This window comes from Stegodyphus dumicola, chromosome 3 (assembly GCF_044657685.1).
Source record: "Stegodyphus dumicola isolate Sdum_Otavi_A_Nest chromosome 3, ASM4465768v1".
In the NCBI taxonomy this organism is placed as follows: domain Eukaryota; kingdom Metazoa; phylum Arthropoda; class Arachnida; order Araneae; family Eresidae; genus Stegodyphus; species Stegodyphus dumicola.
Genome location: NC_140770.1, coordinates 154,706,943 through 154,734,675, shown reverse-complemented (window position 1 = coordinate 154,734,675; position 27,733 = coordinate 154,706,943). Strand labels below are relative to the sequence as shown.

The 27,733-nt window shown below is 32.9% G+C and overlaps 2 protein-coding genes across 4 annotated transcripts in view; one reads left to right on the top strand and one right to left on the bottom strand.

Moving 5' to 3' along the window:
* Positions 1 to 17,242, bottom strand: part of asun (integrator complex subunit 13 asun) — a 68,729-nt gene extending 51,487 nt beyond the window's left edge. Inside the window, exons 1-3 of one of the 2 annotated variants that reach the window (XM_035356758.2) lie at positions 16,722 to 17,242; positions 7,672 to 7,746; positions 2,430 to 2,626 (exon numbers count right to left, since the gene is read on the bottom strand). In XM_035356758.2, the coding sequence (XP_035212649.2) occupies positions 2,430 to 2,626; positions 7,672 to 7,746; positions 16,722 to 16,943 (494 nt within the window). In that variant the 5' untranslated portion in view covers positions 16,944 to 17,242. The remainder of the gene's footprint in view (positions 1 to 2,429; positions 2,627 to 7,671; positions 7,747 to 16,721) is intronic. The other variant, XM_035356757.2, reaches the window with a different exon arrangement.
* Positions 17,243 to 17,652: 410 nt separating this feature from the next.
* Positions 17,653 to 27,733, top strand: part of Mcm10 (minichromosome maintenance 10 homolog) — a 135,151-nt gene continuing 125,070 nt past the window's right edge. For both annotated transcript variants that reach the window (XR_015040318.1, XM_085813517.1), the window contains exons 1-2: positions 17,653 to 17,819; positions 18,160 to 18,200. Coding sequence is in view for 1 of the 2 variants with exons in the window: in XM_085813517.1 (XP_085669643.1) it covers positions 18,185 to 18,200 (16 nt within the window). In the remaining variant the exon portion in view is untranslated. The remainder of the gene's footprint in view (positions 17,820 to 18,159; positions 18,201 to 27,733) is intronic.

The window sequence follows — 27,733 nt, the reverse complement described above, 5'->3', positions numbered from 1 at the left end:
AAGAAATAGTCGATCTTTCACCGATGTATTTGGTGAATGTTGACATTCTCAGGTGAAAGTCGACATTCTCCAATTTCGATCTTTCACGGTAACATATACACACATATATATTTTTGAATACAGTCCCAATTACAGAAGAGTTCCCCCAAAAATACTCATAAGGCAATGCAGTATAGCACCCTAACAGTTAAGTAACAATCCACGATGTTGCAAGTAAGCATTGATGTGGCAACTTAGGTACGGGATACTTTAAGTAAAACATTTTTAATTTTATTTTTTATAATAAACAAAAATTTGTCCTAAATATAAGTACAGGAATGTGTATAAAGTTAAATTTTGTATTGGTACAACTCTAATATACGCCCTAATTTCACCAAATGTGGCGACGTGTTCTGCGCTGGTTTTTGGTGCGATTGCGTGTTCTATGGCAACCCTGTTGACGTTGAAAAATCTTTCGCTGGAGCTCGTTGGTTCGCCTCTGTGTCTGAGAAGATGGGAGGGAAATATAAAATGGTAGTTGTTGAATTGAAGTTCGGCAAAAGGAAATATCATTGTGGCTATCCTGTTGAGGGGTAGTGGGTATATGGAAGTGTGGAAAAAGGGTCTGGAAGATTATTTTTAATGGCAGTGCATGATAGAAGTAGGGATTTGTGATTTTATTTATTTGTGAACCATAGTATAAATTTTCTGGATAGTGTGTCTGGCTGTCATGTAAATACGATAGTGATTACGTGGCGGCATGTTAAAGGCGGTATGAAATTTATGTTTCTGTTATTTGAAAACGCATTAATTCATGGTAAGTGCATTTTATTTTATCCTTGTTTTTATTTTGTAGAATGTTATGTTCATTGGTTCTTTAGTATGAATTTCTGTTGTTATTGTTGTTTTTTTAAATTGTTTGAAATTTATTTTAGTTTATTTTGTTGTTTAGTGTCTAGACTGTGCAATTCGTAGATGTTTTTTAAAGTTGAAACAGAACGCTGTGTACATGGTATTATTTGAAATTTATTGTTGTTATGTTATTTTATTAAAGCGAGGAGTGCGTAGATCGTAGATTCCTTCCTTGCCTAAATTGTGCAATTTGTAGAATTTTTTTTAAGTTTAAACAGGATGCTGTGTACATGGTATTCTTTGAAATTTATTGTTGTTATGTTAATTTATTAAAGCGAGGTGTGCGTAGTTTGAAGATTCGTTCGTTGCCTACATTGTGCAATTCGTAGATGTTTTTTTAAGTTAAAACATGTCGCTGTGTACATGGATTCTTGTCAAATATTTTTGGTTAGAAACTTTACGTTTTTCGTATCTAAATTTTTTGTTTTTGTTTCGGATTTTTAGCTAAATTGTGTGTTCCAAACGTAGTTTTTGCATGTGCGAAAACCGCGTTTTTGGAGACATTTTAGGCTAAAAGTTCAAAATGTAGACAAAAAATTTAGATAGTAATATGGCAGCGTAAAGTTTCTCGCCATAAATATTTGGCGACTTGAGGGCGCATATCAGAGTAGTTCCTTTTGTATTTTATACAAAACTCATTTTGGTACTTATGTATTACCAAACTCACCACAAAATCATAGCTAAACAGCATGAATAAACATCAGTTATGGATAGGCGTAATACAACAAGGCATTCATAACAAATGTCCTTTTTTAATGCAATTTGATCCAACTTAACTCCAACTGATTCTTGTTATGCAACTTTTTGTTTTTATGAACAAGGATATAAATTATTACTGCTTTTTTTTTATTTTAAAGAACTTGATTAAAATAAAAGACCTGTATTTTACAGAACACCAAGAAACGGCTTATTTCCGAAGTTCTGGGATCCTACCCAGAAGTGGTAAAAGTGAAGTAAGTGAGTATTAATGGACGCTATACGGTAAGCTGAATATGGCCACAAGGAACAATTATCTGTGGGAAACGTGTCGATCATTTTAAATAGAGCTTCTGGTCAAATGGGAGGACCTAATAAAATAGTAGGAATTAAGTCTTTTCACAAAGTGCAAAAACAAAACAGGTCGAATACTGTTTGTGAATTAAGTAAAAGAGGTGTCAGTTCCTTCAAAATCATGCAAGAATGATGGCACAATCTTCTCTGACCTTCACAGTTCAATGGTTGCCAAATTTCACACAAAATAGGATAACACTAAGTATCTTAATATTTTTCAATTTAAAAATATGAAAACCTGAATCTTTGTGCCATTTAAAACATTTTTGTAACTGGAAGTATACATTTGTAATCAGCGATTGCGAAAATAAAGGTCGAATAAGGACTTTTCTTGACACAGTCATGCATTTTATAAACTAAAACAAATGAATACATTTCAATCATTTGAACATTTTATTCATTGAAGGTAAAGTAAAAATAATAATAAGAGCATTTTGTTACTTAAAATAAAGCAAGTAGAAAAATAAATAATTCCAATAGAATCTTACCTTTTCACATTGGTGAAACAAATAACTCTGCCCCTATTCACTACCTTGCCAGCATTTTCTGTCAGAGATGTTCGTTTTTGATGTTGAATTTCACTGCACTCGCACAGAGCTTTGATGGCAGCATTTAGACCATGGATCACATTGCTATCTTTATTAGTTGACTTAGGAGGCCCTACATCAGCAAGTGCAGCCATTAACTGTAAAGATTTGATAGTTATTTCAAACAAAAAATATACTTGAAATCTTGCAATTACTAGCCGTTTGCATGGCCAAACTAATCTGGTACATTATGCATGCTAGTATGAAGGCTAGTTACACAATCAACTAGCTTAAAAACAATAATATTAGAAATAGAACTTGTATATAAATGCATATATATATTGATTTTAGAAGAGAGCAAAGAATTTGTTATACAATTTGAAAAAATTCAAAACTTTATAATAGCTTTATTTGTGGATGTTGGAATTTTTAAATAATGGCCACAAAGTGGGCAGGGAAAAAGTGAGGATTAAAAAAAAAAGAACTTAACATATTTAATTATGCTAAAAATTAGCATCTTCGTTGTTCAAAAGCCTTTTCGATTCTACCTGATTGTGCAGACTATTAAAAAAAAAGTATCATAAATCTAAGATTTCATATTATGCCCAAAGGGGTATTTTTTTAATGTTTTGTGTGCTACCTTTATTTGTTAACTATTATAGTCCTCACACTTCAACCATAAAATTCAATTAAATGGCAATATCGCAAAATAATTTTAACCCGCGGGAAAGCACGTGGGGTGTATCATACCCCAACCCTACATAAAAGTGGAATATTCCTAACTTGTGAAACTGAAATTCTGTGCTGCTTTCAGTAGCTGAGTTTCTAGTTGTGGTTAACTTTCAGAACCGCTTTTTCTTTGCCTGTGTGTTTCAGAAAACAATTTATCAGTATTTTGTTGGAACTGGAGTATGACACACCCCACGCGCCTGTCCGTGTAAGTGTTTTTCTGACTGAATATTTAGTTCAGAAATTTATTTCTAAAGTGTAACAGTAAATATTTCTACTCGCAAGTGATTTTAAAGTACTTGACATTAAATTCTTAAAAATTTCTAACTGCATTATGGTAAAAAGAACGAGTCCCTATGAACTGGAGATGCAACGCATGTGAGATTTATTAGAAATATTTGAAAGCGATGAAGATTGCATTTCGGAAACTGAAGATGAAACTAAGAATATTTTCTACAATGTTTTGGTTTCAAAAAAGATAAAACATTAATTAATGATGTTCCTAAAAAAGGAAAAACTGTTCTTATGCTTTCAACATTATGTAACGATCATACTATAGATGGTACTACGGGAGAAAATAAAACATCAGAAAATATATGTTTTAATAATATGAATAAAGGAGCAGTGGATATGGGGGATGAAATGTCAGCCAATTATTCAATTGCCAGAATAACAAGGACTGCCCAATGGTAATTTTCTTTCCTGCACTGAATGTTGCTGTAATAAAAGTTGGAATTATATTACATTCAACTGCTAATCCACCAACCAGAAACAGAAGTCTGTTTTTGAAGGACTTTTTCATAACAATTTATGAAAAAATGTATTGAACAAAGAATCAGAGATTAATACTTTTCCAAGAAATTGACGTACTGCATGCAAAACAAAAGCAAAAGTTTTGACGAAGAATTAAAACGAATACATGAAATTCAAAACAACTAAGTATGAAAGATGTGATAAATTTTTTGCCCTCGCGCCAAGGACAGAAGAACGTGAATGCAATGTTTAAAATGTGAAAACATTCTGCGCCAAGAACAAATGAATGTATTTCATTCAAAGTGTGAAAAAATAAAATAAGCATAGTGTATTAGAGATGCAATGAAACTTAGAGGCATGATGTTTATTTTTTTTATTATTTTCATTTATCTTAATTTTAACTCTAAGATTATTTCGGAAATTAATTTTTTGAAACCCAATTATTATTCACGTATTTATAATACACAAGAACAAAAAAAAAAAAAAAAAAAACAAAACAAAAAAAAAAAAAGTTTTAAAACTAAATAATACTATTTTTATAATATTTTAAATATTGGGGTATGTGATACCCCACACGCCCACTCTAGTAACTTTTCCTGGTGCGACTTCCGCCGGGTTAAAAAAGCATATCTTTAGAATTTCCAATGGAGATAAAAATGTTTTTTTTTTTTTTTTTCTTTCTGTACAGTGTTGCGACGAGTTCGTTTATTAAAAATTTGTTAAAAGTTCTACAAATTTTGAAATAAATAATAAAATAAAATTGAAATTCAAAATTGGAACTTCCAAGTGCCCACGTTTTACGTTATTCAAAATTTCATGGTTTTCTACGTACCGCTGTTTTTTCACATTGCGAGAAACATTCACACAGATTCTTCATTATTTAGTTTCTTTAAATATAATACATGGCGATAAAATTTGGGGGAACAGTTTGAAAAGTCAGTTTGAATCAGAAAACAGTTTGAATCAATGCAGAAAGTAAAATTATGCAAAATGCTGTTTTAAGAATAACAACCCTTTGGGCTAAAAACCTTTATTTGTGTGACAGCTGAAAGCAGTCTAAGGGCACAATGATTACATGTTTGTTCACACACCAGTTGAATGAAAGGTCGTTCTGATAGTTACTTTTTCAGAATAACTTTACATTAATGCACAATTGCCCGGACATTAATTAGCTTTTAGATTTTTTTTGTAGTATTTACTTCTTAAAAACTCCGAGTATTGGTGCCTAAAAAAATGGTATGAGAGTAAATCAGAATAAGAGCACATGCCAGTTCTTCACTCTGAAAAGACAACGTTTTACTCTGAATTTGACCATATAAGGGTCTAGATATTCAACATAATGATTCAACTAAATATTTGGATTACATTTTGGGTGCATGATTAAATTGGAAGAAACGTGTGGAACATGTGAAAAATAAAGCCACGAGGAAATTCTCTGTCTTAAAATGCTTGGCTGGCTCAAGATGGGGCTGTGACAGAAAGTCAGTGATCACTACTTAGAAATTATACGTTCAATCAGTTATTGGTTATTGCAGCAAGATCCTCATCAAGACTCTGTAGAATGTAGCCCAGATTCTCTAAGTCTTCCAGAACCAAGCATTACGCATAATCACTGCGGGAATGTGATCTATTACAATACAGCTTTTAACCAACCGATTTGGAACCTGTTCATAATTTTATTAAGAGAACAGTGGTCCCATTGTACCAGAAGCTTATGAGTTTGCTGGACAACTCTTTTAGTAGGAACTATAGTAATGAAATTTCTAGAAACCTTAGAACTCAAATTGGCTTTATCCAGGCTACTCGGAGAGAATCTGATGCTTTGGAACTGAGCTGAGATTGTCTAATTTTACCTCTTCCACATTGTCCCTTGGACTTTTTGAAATTGAATATAAATCTTGATATTATACAAAGTGCAGTTAAAAATAAAATGAGCATTTCACAATTAAGATCTATTGCAATGAAGACTAGTGAGGTTAGCTATCCTCAAAATGAGTGACTGCATGCCTATACTGATGGCTCTATGTTAGAGAGAGTGCGCAGTGCTGGAGCAGGTATCCATAGCGAGCTTATTAGTTTCTACTTACCAGTGGGCTGCCTTTGATGGGAAATTGCTATGGCTATTCAACAACTGTCGATTCGTAGCCACTCTTTTGTACCGGCTGTCACATTGTCAGATTTCAAAAAAGCACATCAAGGAATAATTGAAATATTTCCCAAAGAATCTTAGACTGCAGGCCTATGCTTAAGGTAATGACACACAGAATTTCTTTATGATGGATTCCAGTCCACTGTGGAATTATGGACAACAAAAATGTTGATACATTGTAACTTTTATAATGCAACGCATTAACCGACCTCTTTCTTTTCATACAGCTAGATTGTTTGTTAACCTGACTCTTAAGAAAATTCTTAATAAAGATATGTTTCAGTGTGCTATGGATAAGAGATACAGGATTGTGAGGGAAGACAGAATTTTCGGTCCCAGTTTTCCAAGAAAGACAGCAGTAGCTCTATTTAGAATATCTGACCAGACACAAATGTTTGCTAGACCACCTCTGCAGGATTAGAGAGGTGGATTCCTGAAACTGTGTTTTGTGCGACTCCAATCAGCCTAAAATTTTTGAACATTTAAATAATTGTATTACACTTTCTTGGTATGAGGACATTGTTAGAAAGTACTAGAGAGCCCACGAATTACCTTAAAATTTCTTGTTAATATAATTAGCAAACCTCAAAAGCAAATCAAATGATCGCACTACAAAGACTGAACCCCAGAATCTAGCAACCTAGAGCTTCGTCATGGTATCAGTATGGCATTCGACTGCCATGTCACAGACCCAAGATCTTTATAATCCTCAAGAACATACAGAATTTAAGTGCTGCTGCACTTGTCATCAGTGCTAACAGATGGTAACAAGAGTTAGCAACTGCATACTGAGTAGTATCAAACGAGCATACCATCCTGCGATTGCTACAACAGTGATCCTGAAAACTATGCACTTTTGCCCACTTGGAACAAATGAACTATGTCACACACACCACCATGCTGTTTTGCACTTGCTCCACCTCATAACCTAACAGCACACATACGTAAAGACCTGGGTCTTTCAACCACACTCCACCAGGCAACAACTGGTCCAACTAAGCATACTCACACATTCAGCCCATTGATCAATACACTGGGCTCAATTCACAACCAATAACATCTTCTCACATTGCATTTAAAACGCTTGGGGAGTGACTGTGTAGTGAACTTGAAAGCAAATCAAATGCTTACACTACAAAGCAGTTCAAATACCAGAATCTACAGCATAATAGCTCCTTTTGAATAGCATTATGACACAGAACCAGGATCAAATTTCAAGGTCATTATAATCTTTAAGGGCATACAAAATTTATGTGCTGCTGCAGTTCTCGTCAATGATAACAGAGGGCAACACAAGCAAGCAGCACCAAGCAAGTGTAACAGCCTGTTATTGTTACAATGTAAATGAACAGTGATTGTTACATAATGCATAAAAGGCTTTGGAATATTGTATCATTAGCATCAGTTCACTTTTAATACTTAGTGTAAAATTAATGCCTCTTAACATAACTATATTCTAGCATGTGAAAAAAGAAAAAGAGAGGGGAGGAAGGAAAACAGGATAGGGAACCAACTACAGGATCAAGTAAAATACTTAATTTTATTCTGTTGGTAAAATTGATAGATACTTACATGATTCAAATTCTGTTGATCTTGAGACCACGAATTCAAAGTCATAGATGAATTATCGCTGACAATGAATCGAATCTAGAAATAAACAGCATTTACTTTTATTCGTTATGAAATTTCGAAGCACTGAAAAATCTTCAATTCTAAAACATAAAAGTTTATTTCAAAAAATTCTGCACAATATTGAAAAGTTTATCTAGCTATATATTAAGGCATTACTTAAAATACTTGAATAATGCATAGAACAGATGGTTGGAGACAACTTGCAAATTATTAAAAAAAATGTTAAATACAAGATATTATTTTTAAAGCAGTTTGTATTAAATTCTTTAACTCATATTCCCTTTTTTTTTTTTTTTTTCCCATACAGTGGAAAGGAGGGAGACGAAAAGAAGCTAGTTTCAGTTACATTAATACCTTGACAACAATTTTTATCAATCAATACTATTATGTTAATAATAATCTGATAGTCTTAAGAATCGGGCAGTAGCAGCAGAGTATCCACCAGCTGTAAAAATTGCCAATACAGACTTTGGGGTATGTTTCTATTATGTCAACACAGGCGATAAAGTCGCCAAAAATGATACAACCGATGCCAAACGTAATATCACCGCTGGTAACCTTTCACCATTACATTTTCAAAACAACTCGCGACATTTCTTATCAGTCACATCTTTTTCCTAATATAACAAAAATGGACAAAAACCAATGAAAATTTGGGTTTTGTCCAGACTCTTTCAAGTTAATCTCAGATTCTTTCAAGTGAAAGGCATTTTGCCTAAAATTGCTACTGGTTATAATAATCATGAAATGAAATTTGGTGGTGCTGCAACCTTTCAAACTGTCATAGTAAAAGAATTATCGGGAAAGGCACATCATTTGAGTCATCAAAATTATTTCTCGAAGGCTGTGAGGTTTATTTACGGTTAGAGGGAAAAATTAACTTCAGTTAAATAGTGTGAAAAGCAGTTGGAAATCAGTCATGGAATAGTTATGGACAGGAATAACTACATGCAATGAGGTTTGTGTGGATTCCTTGCTTAAATGTCAACAACAGAAAATAAGAGGACCTGGTATTATCGTCAAAGTGGCTGAAAGTATGTTCAGGAAGTGCAGAAACAATGCAAGGTGGATTCTACCCAAACAGTGGATCTTTGGTGGAGTTTGCCATGAAACAAATGATTGTTTCCTGGTTAAGGTGCCAAATGGATACATAAGCATTATATTAAAAGCAATTAAGGAAAATATCGAAAAAGGAACTATAATATATTTGGACTCGTGGAAATTATACTGCAGTGAAAAACTGAAAGAAGAAAATTTCGAACATTTCAGAGTGAACCAAAAATAACATTTTGTTGATTCGGAAAGTAGAACGCACCCACAAAAAATAGAAAGATTATGCGGTAGCGCCAAATGAAATAAGAAACACAGAGGAACAGCATATCATCATCTGGAAAGTTATTTTTCAGAATTTATTCTGTAGAAGGGAAATGAAAGATTCATATGAAAAAATTTTAAACAATATTAAAATGTCTCTTTCCCCAAAGAAAACTCTTACAACTAATATTTGTTAAATTTTTTTTATGTGTATACTGTGTGTTGTCGCCAATGAAGTCTGCTTGGCAAGATTTGCACCGGCAAAATTAAAAAGCACCGACTTTTGTTTTCTCTCACATGATTTGTTTTTTATATATTGTTTCAGCACCTTCTGATTATCCATATCCCAGTTTCAACATATAGCAGTATTGTTATTTTTGGCATATTTTCTAATATTAATGCATACCACTTGTGTGCTTCTTTATGTGAGGATTTATATGCGTTATATTTAACCAGCGTTTTCCTAAAGTGTCCATGAATTGTGAAAAGGTAAATATTAACCATACAAATTTTTGTTTTTTTCCTCCCCTCATAAAATGCTTCTCTTTATTACAATTATTTTTCAACAGAATGTGAACCGTTATAACACGAGACAAATATTTTCATCAGTTCACAAAATTGGCAAGGAACTAGTCATTTTTTTTTTTTTTTTTGTGAATAATCAGAAATCAGATTAGACAAATAAATACTTTTATGCTAATAAACTCGCAACTTTCTGTGGGAGTACAGTAAATCAGAAAATATATTTTCTTTTCAAAGTGGCTTTAAGTTAAAATATTTACTAAATACATTGGTGCGTAAAATTTACGGATGAGACAGGTTTTCAAATGCAATACAGAAATGTTCCATATCCAACTTAATCATAGCACAAGATCCCCATGCTGTAAAAATACAGGACAACTGACTAAAAACATCCAAACAAGAAATAAAAAAGACTAAATGGCAGTTTATTGAAAAGACACCTCTGAGTACAACTGAACAGAATATAGACATGTCCATGTCACAAGAGCCTCAAAAAATCCAGTCTTTAGAAAGTGTGTAGGGTTTATATTTATTTTAATTAACATTTATTTTAAGCTATCTTTCCTGTCAAGCCTTTACTTTCCCCTAGAATTGCCAATGTCAGAGTATGTAAATTGTAGTAGAATGCACAGTATATTCAAATTTTAGCAGAAGTAAGTTGAGTTTAAATAGAATGGAATCGAGTTTGTAAGTGTGCTTCTTCAACCGCTAACGTGAAGGTTGCTAGGTAGAAATTTAAGAACCGCGCGTTTCGGCCGGTGTGCCTATCTCGGCAGTTCGTTGAATCTTTCAACTGCTTAATCAGTAAGCTCGCTGAATCTCAGCTGTATTTTAGAGCGCGGTTAGGTTAGTCATGATTTCAGAGCCTCCTAGGTAGTGATCTAGTTGTTTATTCATCCTGTCATTAATTTTTAGTTTCACATTTCTGTTTTGTTAAACCGCCGGGTCGGCGTAGTTTGTGAGCGTCAAGTGAACGCAGCTGTTATTTCTAAAGTGGAATAAAAAGGGCTTGAAACCCTTCTTACGTGTTTGTGTAAATTTACAGTTCATAGCAGTCACTACCACGGTTGCTGACAAGTTGGGGCCACACAATACTACAAGGGATATGATCACTCCTGATAATGACGCAGAAATTACATCTGCCCATGTTGAGGACAAGGCTGTTGAAGCATCATGGCCCATTCTTCTCATACTGCCAATTTCAGTTGTGGAATCATTGCTAGCAGCTGATCGACAAGCCAAACATCTCCTTAGAAGGTCTTGTACCTATTCTACGAGATTTAGATTTTTGGACCTTGCCAGTCAATCTATGCATTAAATATCTTCACTTTCAAAAAAAAATCTACAATAGTGACTGCACAATGAAATATAGCACTGCCATGAAGAGAAGACTGGACACACAGCATCTCTAAAAAGGTATACATGAGATAAGAGAACTTTTCTATAATAGTGGACACCAGTGACTGAACCTCCTTGGGAGATATGGAAGTCAATGCAGCTACCAAGCATCCCAAACAAGAAAACTGGCACTTATAAAACAGGTTTACTTCAACTGAAACATATACCAAATTCCTACAAACATAAAATTCACAAAATAACTATCATTTAATTAAATATCACTAAACCATGTACACGTCAACTTATTTTTACTTAAAAAAACATCCCAGAATTGCACAAAAATGGCATTGCGCACACTCTTCACTATATCCATGTACACTGCTTTTTTGTCATAAATTAGAAAAATTTAACGAAAATGCATGAAAATACTCAACGTATACTACTCAAACGTATTCCAAAATACTACAAACACATAACTCACAAAATGACGATCATTAAATTAAAATATAATTAAATTAAAAAACACTACTTAAAATATAAATAAGCACATACATTAAATTAATAAAAATTAGATTATAATCCTAATTACTTTAAACTAAATCATTGCTAATAACAATTTTCCAATAATACCATATTAATTTATTTACTCCTTACATTTAGAACAATGCATAAAAATAATAGGCTTAATCCTAGTATCTGCTGCACACGGGACTTAGCTACTTTTGGCAACTTTTATGATGAGCAGTAAAAACGGGACATATACGATGAGTAGTAAACGGGTCATTCAAAGAATATATATAGTTATACATATTATATACTATGTGATAATATATAATGTATAGTGATAGTATATAATTTATAGTATATACATAGATTAAGACACAATAACACGCCGAATAAATACTAATTCAGAAGTCAAACAACAAAAATAAATAATAAAGATGATTTAAATAAAGTTCTTTCAACAATGAATTCTATTGATCCTGCTATTCAGTTCACTTTTGAACTTGAGACTTGCAATTCTCTTCCGTTTCTCGACATTCTGGTTACACGTAACACATCCAACTTCAGTACTACGGTTTACCGTAAACCTTCATCGGTTTGCCTTCCACCACACTTTAAATCATGTCATCCGACTAAACAAAAGTTAGCTTCATTTTATTCCTATGTTTTCCGTGCTCTTCAAGTTTGCTCCTCCAAACTAGCCCTTGATGAAGGACTAAATTATTTAAAAGCAATAGCTATTGACATGGGCTATCCACCCAACATTATTAATCAAGCAGTTAAAAAATTCTCATCTCAACACACTAAAAGGCACACTCTTGTTTTAGGAGATTATAAAAATTCTGTTGTCGTTCCCTTCTTTCCATCAATTAGCTATAAGGCACATATTTTGCAGAAATTTAACTTTCGGGTTGTTTATTCTCCCATCAATAAAATTCCGAGTTCCATACTCAAGGACCCCATTCTGGATATGAATTCCTGGGGTATTTATAAGATTCCTTGCCAGTGTGGTTTAATTTACATTGGCCAAACTAAGAGAGCCTTAAAATTTCGCGTCAAGGAACATGAGGCATATGTTAGAAAAAAGGAAACACAGAAGTCTTCTGTTGCTCAACATTGTTGGTCCGAAAACCACACTTTCAGTTTTTCTGCTGCCAAAATTATTCAAAAAACATCTTCCATTAGAGAACTGGATTTTCTAGAGGCATTTCACATTCATAAAAATCTTTCTGTTCTAGCTAACGATCCTAATTCCAATCCATCTTTGCCTTCGGCCTTTAAAGAAATTATGTTTTAGTTCTGGTTTCACCACCAGATGACGCCACTTGCTTATTCTTGTCCAGGCTTTCTTATCTTACCTAATCATTATTTCCTATCTTGTTCATTTGCGGTTTTGAAGCTGAGGATGGTGGTTCGGTAAAACCATCGAAACTAGTCCTGTGAAAATTTTGAAAATATAACACTGATTTTTGTTGTTTGACTTCTGAATTAGTATATACATAGATGTTCTTTGGGTCATTTTTGGTGTTGGCGATAATTTTCAAAATCGCGCCAAGGCTGCTCCGTATACTAGGATTTTACCAAATAATATCCTCAAATGATTAAAAATACTAACTTACCTAATCTTCTTCAGAATCTTCATTACGTGGCACGCACACTTTCCTACAGAAAGAGTTCCAATCGGCTGCAGTACTACTGCTAATTTCTAAATCCGAAATCCAGTAGTCAACTGGCAGTCTTTTCACCAAGTAATAAGAAATTAATAAAATTTCACCCATACTCAAACTACTCTCAGCAAACCACGTACCCTTCCTTACACTCCATTTCACAAAATGTCCATTTTCACCAGATTTCTTGCACCGCCATTCAAACTTATCTGTAATATCCTTCCTTTCACACAATCTCAACTTATTATTATTATCAGATAAACGCATTAAAAATTTAGAATTCACTTTACATACCGCCATGCAATCCGAAAATTAATCAACACTATTTCACACAACACACAATGAAGCTTAATACAGTCAAAAGTCATCAATCCGGACTCGTCGGGACTTCAGCGATTCCGGATTATCAATTTTTCCGGATTATAGATAATCAGTTTAAATCTGGTAAGATGGCATGCAGAAATTACAAAATTAAAAATATGAAACCATAATTTATGAAATAAAGAACAATTATGATCTAAAGGGTATCAAAATTTACAAAAAGAAAAAGCTTAATATTTATTTGTTTACTTTATTAAACATTTATTTCAATGTAAGTTGTTTAAGTTGCTTCGTTTCATGTGATAATACTTTCTCTTTAATTCTATTAAACAGACATAATTTCTTGTTTAGTTACAAAGTTCCGCTGTTTAAGTCCTATAATTGCTGTGTCGAGAATACCGACTAATTTGTCAATCGAAATTTTTTCGTATTCAATAACCTCTGTCACTTTCTTCACTATGGGAAGCGAATTATAATGACGAGGAACTTGTTTTAAATCATATCAAAGACTCAAATACGGAGTACATCGAGATGAAATACTACATGTGGTAAGGAATTATAAGCCAAATAAAATAAAAACATCTGCCCTGAAGATAAGGATAGTGCTGACAGATCAACTTCCAATTCACTGCGCGCCGCAGCGTTCCCCCCGCCGAGCAGCGTGAAATTGATAAACAGATTTCGGATTTCGAAACATACTTTTGCTTTAGATCCTTTACATATTAACAAATATATATCGGAAATTCTATTTGATATAATCGAAAGTTTAAGCTTACTTTTATAAAATTACTCTAACAGTCTGCAAAAAATAATTTACATGTTAACAAATATATATCGGAAATTCTATTTGATATAATCGAAAGTTTAAGCTTACTTTTATAAAATTACTCTAACAGTCTGCAAAAAATAATAATCCGGATCCAATTCGAAGATTAAGGAACAACGCAATCTGCAACATTAACTGAATTAGATAACGTTAGCTTAGCTTACATCGTCCGTTATACATTAAACGCGCATGCGTAAACATTTTATGAGCATGCGTACAAGCTTATTTGCAGCCGTAAAGGTCTTACGCGCGCACGTAAACGCCTATGCGCATGCGTCGCCGTGTAGCTTTTAGGTCCGGATTATGGGTGTCCGAATTAATGACTTTTGATTGTGCAAAATAATTTTTCCAAATTTATCCCATTTTCCGATTAAAGAACTGTAATTCGTCCATTAATGTCACATGACATATCTCATGATCTCTCATTTCCCTCACACAAAATAATGCGTAATCGGAACTGAGTACTTCTCACATTATTACCAAAGTCCTAGGTAGTAACCTTTATCGCCTCCAAAATGTCGCCAAACTACCTGTTACCATACTGCAAAGATCAGCCCAATATCTCTTCTCTGTCCCTTCTGGAAACAAAGATTTAACATCCACATCAAACATCCACTGTCATTGTTACACCTGTGTGAGAAATTGTATCTTTCAAATATTTACAAACGTAAATTATTATTTTGTGGTTAATCTTTGGATTATGGTAACTTGGCGATTTTTTGCGATTAACCCTGCTACAGTAACCTGCTAGTTTTTGTTTGGACGCCATTTTGTTTTCACTAAGTAAAGCCTTTTTTTTTTTTTTTTTTTTTTTAACTCAACATTTTTTTCTAACAATCTGCTAGCCGAATTACGCTTATGTTAGAACTTTTATGGAACAAAGTGCTTAATCATGATGAAGATTATGTGCAAAATTGGGAGAAAGTGCAGAATCGCAAATTGCTTGCCGCAAATTTTTAAGAATTCCACATATACGGTATCCATGTACGCGTCGACCTATTTTCACTTAAAAAAACATCCCAGAATTGCACAAAAATGGCACTGCGCACAGTCTTGACTTTATCCATGTACACTGCTTAAGTCCTAGCTAGTAACCTTTATCGCCTTACCAAAATGTCGCCAAACTACCTGTTAACATATTCCAAAGATTAGCCTATTTTGTTTATATTTTATTTTTATCTTTTAATAATGATGCTGAATTTCATTTTTGATGTGTTTGTAACTGCACGATTTTTTTTTTAGTAGTTAGGCTCTGGCAGCAGTAAAATATAGCAAAGTCTGTTCTTTTTAATTTTAAGAGTACAAGATTTGATTTGATTTTTGATTATAAGAAGAGAAGGCATCTTTTTGTGATATTTGAAGATGCACATATTGAGTTTCGATGTGCTTACATCTAATAAATGTGTTTTATTAAACAACTTGGAGTTTTAATGAATCCTTATCGACTTTGGAGTATTTTTTCGAGGCAACTATTTGTCAATCTGGATGACTACTACTGAATGCTCAAACAGCTGTTCCTGCATTTAAAATTCTCTGCAGGCTTATGAAATGATGTTGTGAGTGATTTCAAACTCCTCTGCTACACCTATACCACTTTGAACTTCTTCCATTTTCCTAATGATGTGACCTTGGATAAAGTCACCCAGATGACATCTCCTATATTGCCTGTTGGCCACATCACATGGCTGTAGCAGTTCAACATTTGCTGAGCATATACAACACCCTTTTGTACACTCCTCTCCCTAAGACATATGCCATATGTGCACACGTATATCTGTACCAGTCCCACGTATCTATCTCCTGATAAGTCTTTTAGTCCATTCAGTTGCCTTGCTCTGCTCTGATGCTCATTTCTATGCCTCAGCTTCCATTTTTGGCCACCAGCATAAAAGCAACTGAAGGTAAAAAGTGACCTTTTTTAAGGAGGTCATTCCAAAGGCACCTTTCTCAAATTTAAGATATGTAGAGAGAAGAAGGAAAAAAAAAAAAAAAGGGAAGTTCATGCTAGCTATACAACTTCCAAAAATTAATCATGAATAAACTACCAGTGTCTTGTCACTTTATTTATTAAGATGTTTGCATGCAGAAAACAGCAGAAGTTTGATTCAGAAGTCAAACAACAAAAATCAGCGTTCAAATTTTCACAGGACTAGTCAGCAGAAGTTTGATAAATAAGTCAAATGGGTACTTCCTTATTATAGTGCTTTCCACACTTAGTCATCAGAAATAGCGAACTTAATATCACAGTCAGTAGTGTGATATTTCCAAATGATGCAAATATTTATGGGATGGTCACTTTAAACAGGAAGCATCCTGAATGAATATAAGACTTCAGGTTGAAATTTTTTAAATATGCCTCCTACAATGGAATTTAACACTTTTATTTCTGTTCAAGCTGGAGCAATAGATATAATAAAATGATGTTTTATATTGACAAGAGTTCCAAGCTAAAAATGATAAACATAATAAAAAAAATTCTTCTAAAAAATGTAACTTACCAGCTTTTCAGTAGGAAAAATATCCCAAACAATTCTACAGTATTCAATAGCAGCTTCTACAGAACAAGTCCACAATGATTTTGACAACGGAGCCAGAGGTATAATACCCGGTTGTCTGGTCTTCGTGAATATATCGAATTCCATGTTCTGGTGACAGGAACCAAGGAAATTCGGGCCATGATCCAGCACAAAAATAGTTTTATGACTCACAGGAAATGACATAGTGGTTAAAAACTATCCGTTAGGCAAATTTTACAATTTATATATCATATTTTGATCATGCTATTTAAAAAAATAATTAACACATAAATCTAACAAGCACATTTTATATTCTTATTTGGAGCCAACGTCTTATTTAGAGCAGTAAACTATATTATTAATTTTCATGTTTAGACATTAGATCGATGGTGCAGTAAGATAATAACGAAACAAATTTAGTGGTGTTAGCAAATACCAAACATACATATGCGTATATAACAACGATATACGAGATTTAGCATAGTTTGTTTTACACCCATCAAGTCTTTCTGCCTGTAGAGCGAAAAATCAAACCTAGATGCGAAGAAAGGCAAATAGAAAGAGGGCAATTTTGTTTGAGGGAAAAATAATTTCGCAAACTCAGCATGATAATACAAACCAAGCCGGTTAAAATACATTAACCTCCTTGATACAAACAAAATATAATTGCTACGTCACAATTATGGTTGTTTATAGTTAGTCCCCCTTTTTACGATTAATTTACATATAAGTTTTGAAGTTTAATAAATTCAGTTTTTAGTGTAAGCATACGAGAGTAAACTTTAAAAAGTAAAAGTAAGCTTATTTGTACTTTTAAAAAAGAATAAAATGCCTAATGAATTGCTAAAATATTTCATAATGACAAAATCCCCACTGTAATAACGAGAAATGTGGTATGGCAATGCTGAGAACTTTTAGCGCGCAATTGATTTGGGCTGAGATTTAACTGCGTTTGTTTTAAGGATGCTTTAAATAATAAAAATATTTTATTCATACAAATGAGCATTTTATGTATAATTTATCCCATTTAACTGTTTTCATCAAATTGATGAGGCATCTCTAATCAAATTATAGTAATTGGTAAATCATTTAGTAGACTTATTGTGCAGACCAATTTAGTTGTCGCATTGGCACATTGTTATTGGAGAAATTTATTTAAAATCAACTTTAGTGTTTCCGTGATAAAATGTTAATCATGTTATTTTTATGCTTTATTATTGAAGGGTTTCATTGTATTTCTGTTTTTCTGAATTGATTTTCCACTTTGACTTCTTGTTACTTTAAATTGGTGTTACACATATTATCTTTAAAATGCATCCAATCTTTAAAAGCGTTTTCTAATTTAATTATTACATTTTTTTACGTGTAGTAGATAACTTAAGCCTGTATAGATAAATGTGATTTTTTTCCTGTATTTCAGAAATACTGTTTCTCGGTTTTTCACAATGGAAGTATCTGAAGGTATGGTTTTTTTCTTTTTCCTAAACTGTAAACGTCTAGTTATATTATAGTAAACAAATGTATCTTTCCAGCTAATATCTGGATTAGTGAATTGTAACTAGTGACCGTCCGTAAAATTACTAATGATTTGCATCTAGTTAAGCATTGTAACTATATATTAATTTTTTTAATATTTTCATGCAACTTAAGTGCATTACCTAGGATTTCATAAATAATGAGAGAGCTGTGTTATGGATAAAACATATTTGTATAACACATATATATATATATGCAACTCTAGATTTATTGCATTGTTTAATGATTTTTTAATGGTTATTTATTTTAAAGGAATCTTTTGAATTTTCTGTTTAATAAAATAATAAGAAATGCAGCGAAATTCTTTTAAATAATGTAAAATAATTACCTTAGCATGAAAGCATGCTGTAAAAATATTTAAAAAGGAGTTCTTGTGCATTATTACTTTGGTCATGCAAGTGGAACCAAGCAACATGATTTAGCATCAATTATGGATAAACATGATGTAACAACTCACTCATAACACCTGTGCTTTTGTTTGATGTAACCTCGATTCTTAATAAACCACTTCTTGTTTTTATGAATAAGGATATAAATTAGCTGTTATTTGGCATAATTTTTTTTCTTGCATTTTCAAAACATGATTGTAATTTTAGATTTGTCTTTTACAGAATAAAAAGTAATGGTTTGATTTCAAAGTCATGGTATCTTACCATAAAAAAGTGTTTATTCATGGATTTGACATGGTTAACTGAATGTGAGCAGCAAAACAATACAGTCAAAAATCGTTAATCTGGACTCGTCGGGACTTCGGCGATTCCAGATTATCGAAATAATAATAAAAGTAACTAATACATTACTAGCTATAGCACAAAGTCCGAGATCTGGACTTGCCAGGACTTATATGATCTCAGATTTGGAATTTTTCCAGGTATTAGATCATCAGTTTAAATCTGGTAAGATGGCAAGCAGAAATTATAAAATTCAAAATATGAAACCGTAATTTATGAAATAAAGAGCAATTATGATCTAAAGGGTATGAAAATTTACAAAAAAAAAAAAAGCTTAATATCTATTTGTTTACTTTACTAAACATTTCTTTCAATGTAAGTTCTTTAAGTCGCTTCGTTTTATGTAATAATACTTTCTCTTTAATTTTATAAACAGACATAATTTTTTCTTCAGTTACAAAGTTCCGCTGTTCAAGTCCTATAATTGCTGTGTCGAGAATACAAACTAATTTGTCAATCGAAATTTTTTTGTTTTCAATAACCACTGTGTCACTTTCTTCACTATTGAAAGCGAATTATAATGACAAGGAAGTTGATTTAAATCATATCAAAGATGGAGTACATCCAGATGAAATACTACATTTAGTAAGGAATTATAATCCAAATAAAATAAAAACATCTGCCCTGAAGATAAGGATAGTGCTGACAAATCAACTTCCAATTCATTGCACTTCGTGGCGTTTCCCCCCCTCCCCCCAGAGCAGCGTGAAATTGATAAACAGATTTCGGAATGGTTACAGAAACGAAGGATATGCCTTTATCCATTTTTTGAAGCAATTCCATTTTTTGTTTAATGGACTTCGAAACATACTTTCGCTTTGTAGATCCTTTACATATTAGTAAATATATATCAAAAATTCTATTTGACATAATTTAAAGTTCAAGCTCACTTTTATAAAATTGCTCTAACAGTCTGCAAAAAATAATAAACTGTATCCAATTCGAAGATTAAGGAACAACGCAATCTACAATATTAACTGAAATAGATAATTTTGGCCTAGCTTATACCATCCGTTATTACATTAAACGCGCATGCGTAAAGGTATTATGCGTATGCGTGAATGCATTATGCGTTGACGCATGGGCAGAAAGTTTGTAGCTTTGAGGTCTGGATTATGAGTGTCCGAATTAACGACTTTTGACTGTAATAGACTGAGTGAAATTTGTACTCATAGTGTTCATCTTCCAGTAAAATCACAGAGCCTAACAAAATGGTAGAAATCAGCAAAAACGTTTTATGAAATGCAAAGAAAAGTTAATTGCATACTGATTGTTTATTAAATAAAGAGGCATCTATTTCTTCAGAATTTTGCATAAACACTTAATGCAATGTTAACAGGATCTCTGCCGACTTTGGTGGCCAATGGGAGGATATATAAGTATTTTAAAAAGTAATATTTTTAACTTTATTTAAACCAATGTAATGCATGTTTGCATGAGCATGCTAGGATATGCATGTTCATGCAAGTATGTAGAACATGCTAATTATGCAAAGGATTAACATTTCACAGCATATGTCTGTTAGAGGCAAGAATAAGTACCTTGAGGCATATAAAAAGACAAATTTAAATATAATATTTCATTTGTAAATCCTTTTTGAAACTACTCTTATATGGGCCTTCAAGTTGCCAAATTTCTCACCCAACAATTTTGGCGAGAAACTCCACGGTGCCATATTACTCTCTAAATTTTTTGTCTACATTTTGAACTTAAAGCCTAAAATGTCTCCAAAAACTCGGTTTTTGTGCAACGTTTTGAACACACAATTTAAGCTAAAAATAAAAAAAAAAAAAAAAAAATCTAGTTTGCAAAATTGTAAAGTTTTTAACCAAAAATATTTGACAAGAATCTATGTACACAGCGATATGTTTTAACTTAAAAAAACATGTACGAATTGCACAATCTAGGCAGCAGAAGAATATGCGAACTACACACATCTTGCTTTAATAAGTGAACATAACAACAATAAATTTCAAATAATACCATGCACACAGCATTCTGTTTAAACTTAAAAAACATCTACGAATTGCACAATCTAGGCATTTTGCACAAATCAACAAAATAAATTAAGCTGTACTCTTATATGCGCTCTAAGATCACCAAATGTGGCAATATGACTTCTGTGCTGGTTTTTGGCACGATTCCGTGCTATGGTATAGTTTGGTAGACAATGCTGTTTGTATGGCAACCCTTTTGACATTGAAACTTAGAGATGTGGTGGCAAGATTTCAGTCGCATATTTTAGATTGTGTGGAAAGTAAATTTAGTATTAAAAGGTACGATGTTGAAGTTGTTAACAAGTCTTTTGTTCACGGGTGTGTTTATGCGGATAGAAGTACATTTTTGGAATTTCTGTGGGAGTCAGGACTTTTAAAACGGAGTTTGGCATGTCTGAAATGCGGAGCTGATATGAGAAGGCAGGCGAAGAATGGTGTTTCTGATAAACTTGTGTAGTTTTGCAGTCAAATAGTTGCTGCTAAAGTATGTGGCTGTCAGTGGAGTTTTAGATTTGGATTGTGGTTTTCGTGTAGTAAGTTAACTTTGGAGGAAGTTTTTATCATTACTTTCGAAATTTTGAATCGCAGAAAGACATGTAATATAGCAAAATCGTGGCACTTTTGTTGAAGATGTTGCGTGACTGGTGAAATTTTATTCACGGTTGATCTTTACATTATGGTAACTTGGCGAATTTTTTACGAAAATTTGGCGACCAACTCTCCTACAGCAACCCTCTATTTTTTTTTCCCCGCCGCCATTTTGTCTTCATGAAGTAAAGACATGTTTCTTTTCTTTTTATCTCCTGAACACTTCTTCCAACAATCTACTAGCCGAATTACACTTATGATAGAAATTTTATCAAACAAAACTGCTTAATCATGACAAATATTCACTGCAAAATTAGGAAAAACTGCACAATACCATTCTCCTTACGCATTTTTCAAAATAACACATACACATAAACCATGTACACGCCGACTTATTTTACTTAAAAACACATCCCAGAATTGCACAAAAATGGCATTGTGCACACTCTTCACTATATCCATGTACACTGCTTTTTTCTCATAATTTAGAAAAATTTCACGAAAATACATGACAATTTTCTCAATCTTTAAACCCGGTAAAAAGAACATATATGAAATTACCTGATCGCGAAAAAGTATTTACCCTTTACAAATATGAACATTTCCACATATAAAATAAATAAAATATCCAAAAACTTTTACCTCTAAATCATCTATTACATTATACACGTCACCAACGAATTCATACCGCAAACATTACAAATACTTAGTATCAAATATTTAAATTATTTCCATGCACGTTTATTTCAACTTAAACGTATACCAAATTCCTACAAGCATAAAATTCACAAAATAACTATCATTTCATTAAAATATCACTAATATCATGTACACGTCGACTTATTTTTACTTAAAAAAACATCCCAGAATTGCACAAAAATGGCATTGCGCACACTCTTCACTATATCCATGTACACTGCTTTTTTCTCATAAATTAAAAAAATTTCACGAAAATACATGACAATTTTCTCAATCTTTAAACCCGGTAAAAAGAACATATATGAAATTACATGATCGCGAAAAAGTATTTACCCTTTACAAATATCAACATTTCCACATATAAAATAAATAGAATATCCAAAAACGTTTACCTCTAAATCATCTATTACATTATACACGTCACCAACGAATTCATACCTCAAGCATTACAAATACTTAATATCAAATATTTAAATTATTTCCATGCACGTTTATTTCAACTTAAACGTATACCAAATTCCTACAAACATAAAATTCACAAAATAACTATCATTTCATTAAAATATAATTAAATTCAAAAACACTACTTAAAATATAAATGAGCACATACATTAAATTAATAAAAATTACCTTACAATCCTAATTACTTTAAACTAAATCATTGCTAATAACAATTTTCCCAATAATACCAAATTCCTTTCCACCTTACATTTACAACAATGCATAAAAATAATATCCTCAAATAATTAAAAATACTAACTTACCTAATCTTCTTCAGAATCTTGATTACGTGGCGGATACACTTTTCTTACTTCTGTTTCAGAATCTTTAAAATCATACTTATATTTCAAAGCAAGATACCAGGTAAAATAAATAACATAATAAAACATCTTTATTTCTCTCTTGCACAACCTTAAAAAACATTTATTACTATCCTTTTCAATACCACTAAATACCCATTTCGAATTCACTTTAGTTACGGCCATGGGATCCAAAAATTCACAAACACTATTTCACACAACACAGAATAAAGCCAAATACAAAATTGCCAGATTTTTTCCCGATTAAAGAACAGTAATTCGTCCATTAATATCACATAACATATCCCATGATCTCTCATTTCCCTCACACAAAATAATGCGTAATCAGAACTGAATACCACTCACATTCTTAACAAAGTCTAACTAACCTAATCTTCTTCCGAATCTTCCTTACATGGTGGATACACTTTTATTATGGATTCAATAAAATTATTATGGATTCAATATAAATACTGAACGATTTTTTTCCCGAATTTGATAAAAAAAAATTCTCTTTATCACATCTACAATTCACTTTAGACAGCGCTATACAATCCCAAAATTATTCAACCCTACTTCACACAACACACAATGAAGCTTAATACAAAATAATATACATCCACAGATACTTGTCCAAATTCCCCCCTTTTCCGATTAAAGTACCGTAATTCGTCCATTAATATCACATGACATATCCCATGATCTCTCATTTCCCCCACACAAAATAATGCGTAATCAGAGCTGAGTACTGCTCACATTATTACCAAAGTCCCAGGTAGTAACCTTTATCGCCTCCAAAATGTCGCCAAACTACCAGTTACCATATTGTAAAGATCAACCTTATTCACATATGTATTATGGTAAGTGCATTTTATTTTGTAGGATGTTATGTTCCTTTTTTTTTTTTTTTTTTTTTTATACGATGAATTTCTGTTGTTATTTGAATTGTTTGTAATTTATTTTAGTTTATTTTGTTGATTTGTGTACAATGCCTAGATTGTGCAATTCATAGATGTTTTTTTAAGTTTAAACAGAATGCTGTGTACATGGTATTCTTTGAAATTTATTGTTGTTATGTAAATTTATTAAAGCAAGGTGTGCATAGCTTGTAGATTCTTTCACTGCCTAGATTGTGCAATTCGTAGATTTTTTTTTTTTTAAGTTGGAACATATCGCTGTGTACATGAATTCTTATAAAATATTTTTGGTTAGAAACTTTATGTTTTAGCTATCTAAATTTTTTGTTTCTGTTTCAGATTTGTAGCTTAAATTGTGTGTTCAAAACATGGTTTTTGGAGACATTTAGGCTTAAAGTTTGAAGTGTAGACAAAAAATTTAGATAGTAATATGGCCCTGTGGAGTTTCAAAAGTGTTAGGCGACCTGAGAGCACATATAAGAGAAGTTCCATAAATTACAAACAATTCAAATAATAGAAATTTATAGTAAAAAGACAATAAACATAACATTTTACAAAATAAAAACAATAAAATAAAATGCACTTACCATAATACATACATGAATAAAATTTCGCCAGTCATGCAACGTCTGTCAACAAAAGTGCCACGATTTTGCTATATCACATGTCTTTCTGTGATTCAAAATTTTGAAAGTAGCGATAAAAACTTCCTTCAAATTTTTTGTTTCTGTTTCGGATTTGTAGTTTAAATTGTGTGTTTGAAACGTGGTTTTTGGAGACATTTAGGCTTAAAGCTTGAAATGTAGACAATAAATGTGGATAGTAATATGGTCCTGTGGAGTTTCAAAAATGTTTGGCGACCTGAGGGCACATATAAGAGTAGTTCCATAAATTAAAAACAATTCAAATAACAGAAATTCATAGTAAAAAGACAATAAATGTAACATTCTACAAAATAAAAACAATAAAATAAAATGCACTTACCATAATACATACGTGAATAAAATTTCACCAGTCACGCGACGTCTGTCAACAAAAGTGCCACGATTTTGCTATATCACATGTCTTTCTGCGATTCAAAATTTTGAAAGTAGCGATAAAAACTTCCTCCAAAGTTTAACTTACTACACAAAAACCACAATCCAAATCTTAAATTTCACTGACAGCCACATACTTGTCCAGCAACCATTTGACTGCAAACCCACACAAGTCTATCAGAAACACCATTCTTTGTCCGAGTTCTCATATCAGCTCCGCATTTCGGACACGCCAAACTCTGTTTTAAAAGTTCTGACTCCCACATAAATTCCAAAAATGCACTTCTATCCGCATAAACACACCCGTGAACAAAAGACTCATTAACAAGTTCAACATCGTACATTTTAATACTAAATTTACTTTGCACGTAATACGTAACTGAAATCTTCCCACCACGTCTCTAAGTTTCAACGTCAAAAGGGTTGCCATACAAACAGCATCGTCCACCAAAGCATCCCACAGCATGGAATAGCGCAAAAAACGAGCGTAGAACACTCATATCGCCACATTTGGTGATCTTAGGGTGCATATCAGAGTAGAGTCTCTTTTTATTTGATATTTATGTTGGAGGTCATGTTCTACTTTTTAGAAGAAGCTCAAACCAGCACATCTCAGAATCTGATTAACCTATTGGTATTGTGAATTATCATACTGTGCAACTGTTGCTTGTGGTAGCTGAGATTGAATGACAGCTATTAGAATTTGCAATAGGTGGGTCCAGAAGACTTACAGAGCAACCTGTGGGATCTCAATAGCTTCCATTCACCAGTGCCTGAAAACATAGTCTTTCCTGCATCATTGTTAGGAATTGTACAGCTGCATTACATACCCTGGCTTAGGAAACTGAGTCTGTTGTACAGTATGATATGTTTACATTTGCAATGAGATAGTGCTACATTGTTCATGTAGATGCATCATTAGCGTGATGCTTTTTTCTGATAACTCCTGCTTTTACATACAGCATCCTAATGGCTTTATCCGTTTGTGGAAGCAATTAGGGACATAAACTTTAGAAGCATGCATTCTTCGTTGTCATTGTGGCTCAGACCTGGACTGATGCAATCATGTAGCAGTAAATATTTTTTTTTTTTTTCTAATGGCAGGCAATTGTCTATTTGACATTCACCAGTCCTAAGGTCAGAAGAGTTGACCATCTTATTGTGGAGGCACCTAATAGGCAGCTGCCTCCTATAAATACACAATTACAAGCATATCTTCCTCCGGGATTCGAACCCGGGCCCTTCGGTATCACATTTGGCTCTCCTAACCACTATTCTATCTGGGCGGCTCCAGTGAATATAATATCTGATAAAACTTTTTTGAAAAAAAGGGGATACTTTGGAAGCAAATGCAGACTTTTGATGCTAATAAGGAATGTGATCTACCCAATTTTATATGCCTGTCACATCTTGATCCCATGTTGTCAGTAAAGTTTATACTTGGATCTTGGAGACCTACTGTATATGCTCATGTAATGTCCGCACTTTTTTTTACTAAAATTACATCACTAAATGGACATAACACAGGTTGTTCAAAAGTCGCACTTTTTCTTGTCATTAATTTTGGATGTAAATTTCATTTCAAACATTAAAGTTCTAAGAGGAAGAAAATGGCGTAAGTAATATAAGTATCAAATTTAAAGTTGTCTAATAGCTACCTAAAATTTACAAACTCACTTTCTCCCATCCACATATGTAATATAAATTACCCTGGTTGTGTTATCAACACTCGGCACATATTAGTTCACACAGGAGCACGATATAGAGGCACATATTAACGAACACTTGCAATTTTGTATTTACTTTTATACAATTTAAATAAATGTTGGCTCTTTTAATATCTTGCACAAATTATTTTTTAAAAAAAATCTGTTCTGACGCACTGTAGGAAAATCCATTTCATTTCATCATTCGCCGCAACCAGCCTTCAGTCACCTTGAATTGTGATTTAGGAATGTCTTCTTCTCTTGCCGCAGCAAGCGCTCTTATTTGGCACATTTCCTGTATTACCCTTGAGCACACATATCACGAACATACGCAACTACTTTTTTCGAAGTTTGGAAACTTGCATTTCGAACCACAAAATGCATGTCTTGTTTTGTTCATTGCCGCCAGTTGATCATGCTGTTTGCTGCAATTGCACACACACTTTTCGTCCACCTTATATTCTCTTGCTGATGCTCTTCTATTTTCCTGCCCAAATTCTACGACCTTCAGTTTAAAAGTCGCTGCATCGCTGCTCTATTTTTCCATTTCAAGCATGCTGCTTACTAACTACCACAAATTCCAAATGATACAATGAATGAAAAGAGAAGAGAAATTTAAATATGCAAATGCTCCATGGAGGAAGGAGGGAAAAGTAATTTCATTATAAAACAGTATTTCCTGGAAGTCAGTGTGGTGAAAACTGGTTTGGACTGCCTTCATTTATTATTGTGTCTGCCGAGTGGATTGCTGGCCCCGATGTTATGACTGAATAACAGCTGCTCCAGGATGCAAGGAAAGTCTCCGCTTTCCATCCTGGCACCAACCAAAGACAAAACAAATGCATATTCTTTCTTTAAAGATGTTCATTGACTAATGTTATTGAGTAAAGGGAAAAAGCCGATGTTAAAAAATATGTATTGTAAAGTAAGAAATTCTTTAGTTTTTGGGGTGTGGACATTACACAAGCATATACAGTAAATTC